At 49.2% G+C, this 3,850-nt stretch overlaps 1 protein-coding gene across 1 annotated transcript; it reads right to left on the bottom strand.

Moving 5' to 3' along the window:
• Positions 1-482: 482 nt before the first annotated feature.
• C5H21orf62 (chromosome 5 C21orf62 homolog) lies at positions 483-1,142 on the bottom strand. The gene has a single exon (XM_060100277.1). The coding sequence runs from the start codon at positions 1,140-1,142 to the stop codon at positions 483-485; it is 660 nt and encodes a 219-aa protein (XP_059956260.1).
• Positions 1,143-3,850: the final 2,708 nt, after the last annotated feature.

The following is a 3,850-nucleotide window of genomic DNA, read 5'->3' as shown; positions in this document are numbered from 1 at the left end:
GTCTAAGAGAACCTAATCATTTTTTGGCACTCACAGTCTCAAAATGCTGAAGTCTATCATTCTCTACTTAGGGGAATTCCAACCTCTCTAACAAAATGAAGCAAAAAAAGAAAAAAAAATTAAGGCAATGTTTTGAAGGAAGACGCCTTTCTTGGGGGTCATCCCCTCTGCTGAGCTCCACTAAGCAGTTCCTGGGGTGTACTGGTCTCTCCATTTCTGATCTGACATTTCTCCACCTGCCCCCAAGTAGCAAGGACCTAGCCTCTAGCTGGCCCTCAAGGCTCATTTCTGGACTGAATCAAGTAGGGTTTTTGGCTCTTTTTATTTTGTTTTACCATGGATGGGTATGAGCAGAGCAGAGAGGGCCGGCAGAATGGGGGCTGGGGGTGAAGTGAAGTGGAGGATAGGAATACCCATGACTTTGTTCACAGATTCCTTGTTGAAATGTGCCAAAGGCCCAAAGGTTGGACACAGCTACAATGTTAGTAAATGAATGTGACAACATAGCTTCTGTTGCTTAGAATTGGGAAGGTTTTAAAGTAGGAAAAGTAGGGGAAGTTGCTGCCCACGCTAGCAGAGTCTGCAATACTGTATGATTTTAAGGATGACTCCCTGTTGAAAAGTGCCATATCTAAGAAGGAGATATACATACAGGTTTGCCAGCCTTGGTGTAACAACATGGGCTTCTCTCTGGATTCTCTCTCCCCACCATCATGGATGAGTAAACTCTGCTCTGGGGAGGGATGCTTGGCCTCGGTGCTGATGCGAAGCCTCTTCAGACCACAAATAGCCAGGTACTCAGTGGGGAGAATGTTGGCACTGCACAGAGAAAGCTTCAGGTCCCGGACCAGCGTGAAGTTCAACAGGGGTCCCAGGGCAGATGTGTCTGTGAACCAGATGGTCAAATGGTCATTGTAGCTGGTTTGCTCGACTGCAAAAGGCAGGACGGTTTTACAGCTGCACATCAGGTTGGCCAAACTGTAGTCACAGTCACGGATGTCTGCAGAGCAGCTGCACTTCCGAATGGTGTTTTCCTTCATGAAAATTAGTGTGCTGTTCTTCCGAGCTGTCACGAAGCAGTCAAGTGCAAAGACGCCCAGTGCACCGATCACCAGGAAGCTGCACCCAGAGGGTCGTGCCATTCTTGTCTCAGGCTGGGCCAGCGAGCTTCCCCTTCACGAGCCGATTCATTGGAACTCACCTGAAAGAAAATATGCAGCTCTGTGATCACAGCCTCTCATTAGAAATGTGCAGCTTCCGGAAAAGGAGCCCCCTGAATAACCCGTCTTAAACTTTCTCTCTTGCAGTTTCTAGCAAAGGCAGGCAATGCTAGGAGCCCAAGTGCAGGCAATGCTCTTTTCTCAGAACCTCCTGGGAGGCCTCAGCCAATCCCATGAACTCTGCTCACCTGAGCTGTAAAACTCCCCGTGATGTCTGTTGGTAGTGAGACTAACATGCCAACAAGTAAGCAAGAGCAGATGCCGGACAGGAGACCTACCGCAGCCTGTCTGTGGGCAAGGATTTGGAGTGATTTGAGTGCGCACATCCTCCAAACTTCCCGTTGCCAGTACTGAATACCTGTCTACTCTCTAAACAGGCACATATCTCCACCCCCCACCCCCTCCTCAATATCTGACTTCCTGGAATTCAGGAGACAAACAGTTCCTTGTCGGAATCAGCTACCCACGTGCTACCTGTGAACACAGCATGAATACCGGTGAAACATTTAGTTAATGGTAAACTTCAATTTCTAACTAGACAAACATGCTCCCCTCGATCATATTAATCCATTTGTAGGACCATTCATACTCTTCCTGGTCTCCTAGTCCAGTATTAGAATCCACTTTAACTGCGTTACTCGACAATGAAAAGATTAATCACACACCAGTTAATCACAGTGATCCTGATTTATCTACTCCTTTCCCAGAACAAATTTTATAAATTGACTTTATTAAATAACTTACTATAGGGCTCCAAAAGGAAGCAATCTATAAGCACTGTTAAATGACCTAAATAAGGTAGGAATGCATGTTTAATTTAAAGAGCAGCCCTGATGTCCAGTTTGGGGGAAAATGCCCTACAGTGCCTGGCATATAATAGACGTGTGGTCTTCTTTTATGGTGTGATTGGAATAAGACTCACATTATGAAATCGGGCACCAGATTTCAGTTTTGCAAAACTAAGGAAATTTCTCCTTAGAGAAATTAGCTGATGACTGAACAGACAGACCAAACAATACAGTTCAGTGCATCTATACATATGGTGGTGGGCATGGCAAGATACTGGGGATAAGACCTCTGAATAGGAGAGTCCAGAGCTAGTGATGGCCCCCTGCAGGAAGCGTGGTAAGGAAGGACTGATGGACGGTCACTCCAGGGAGTTAAACATGTGTCCAGAGAGGATGGTAACAGCAGGAAAGAAGCCGGGCAGACCTGCATCCCTCGGGGAGCAAGATGAGGCTACAAGACGGCAGAGTAAGTCCATGTGGAACCTAAGGTGGGGGGCGGAGCTAAAAATGCTCGGGTCAGGGGCTTCCCTGGTGGCGCAGTGGTTGAGAGTCTGCCTGCCGATGCAGGGGACACGGGTTCGTGTCCCGGTCTGGGAAGATCCCACATGCCGCAGAGCAGCTGGGCGCATGAGCCATGGCCACTGAGCCTGCGCGTCCGGAGCCTGTGCTCCACAACGAGAGAGGCCACAACAGCGAGAGGCCCGCGTACTGCAAAAAAAAATGCTGGGGTCATGTACACAGGCAGGCAGCACAAGTCCATCAGCAGGTTGGTGGAGTGAGTGCTGGGAGATTAAAAATCAGCTCAGCCAAGTAAGCTTGAATGGACGGTAAGACATTGGTTCACGGCAATCATAATACATCCATTCATTCAACAAATGCCCATTGGGAGTTTACTAGGTGGCAGGCACTTTGCTAGCCCAGGGGATACAGCCCAGAATAAGACAGTGAGCTTATGTTCTAAAGGACTTGATTCTGCTTCCAGAGCCCAAGGTGGGTCAGGCCTACGTGTGAGGACCAGAGTCTATGAGAATAGGGAAGGGGAAGGAGGCAAAGGCAGGAGTCAGGTAAGGCCAAGCAGAAGAAACAAACATGAGCAAGAGGGCTTCCCTGGTGGCGCAGTGGTTGAGAGTCCGCCTGCCGATTCAGGGGACGCGGGTTTGTGCCCCAGTCTGGGAGGATCCCACATGCTGCGGAGCGGCTGGGCCCGTGAACCATGGCCGCTGAGCCTGCGCGTCCGGAGCCTGTGCTCCGCAACGGGAGAGGCCACAGCGGTGAGAGGCCTGCGTAACGCAAAAAAAAAAAAAAAAAAAAAAAGAGCAAGAGCCGGACCCTGCCCCAAGGGCTCATCTACAAAAGAGGAAGACAAGGGGCCTCCCTGGTGGTGCAAGTGGTTGAGAGTCCGCCTGCCGATGCAGGGGATACGGGTTCGTGCCCCGGTCTGGGAGGATCCCATATGCCGCGGAGCGGCTGGGCCCGTGAGCCATGGCCGCTGAGCCTGCGCGTCCGGAGCCTGCGCGTCCGGAGCCTGTGCTCCGCAGCGGGGGAGGCCACAACAGTGAGAGGCCCGCATATCGCAAAAAAAAAAAAAAAGAAGAAGACAAGGAAGGCTGAACCGAGAAAGCTCTCCTGAATGTACACACAAATATAGGATCACAGGAGAGAGGTAGGCTAAAATCCATTCGGGAGACTGGATAAGGTGTTCGATAGTGTTTGTGTTTATTTTGAAGTTGGCACAGGGTTTTCTTCTTCTTTTTTTTTAAAGTATAAGTAGTGTTTTTATTCTTTCTAAAAATGGATTTTTCAAATGGGTTTTTAAATTAATTTTTATTGGAGTATAGTTGA

This window comes from Mesoplodon densirostris, chromosome 5 (assembly GCF_025265405.1).
Source record: "Mesoplodon densirostris isolate mMesDen1 chromosome 5, mMesDen1 primary haplotype, whole genome shotgun sequence".
Taxonomy (NCBI): Eukaryota; Metazoa; Chordata; class Mammalia; order Artiodactyla; family Ziphiidae; genus Mesoplodon; species Mesoplodon densirostris.
Note: the sequence above shows the minus strand (reverse complement) of the source record. Positions and strands in the feature narration are given on the sequence as shown.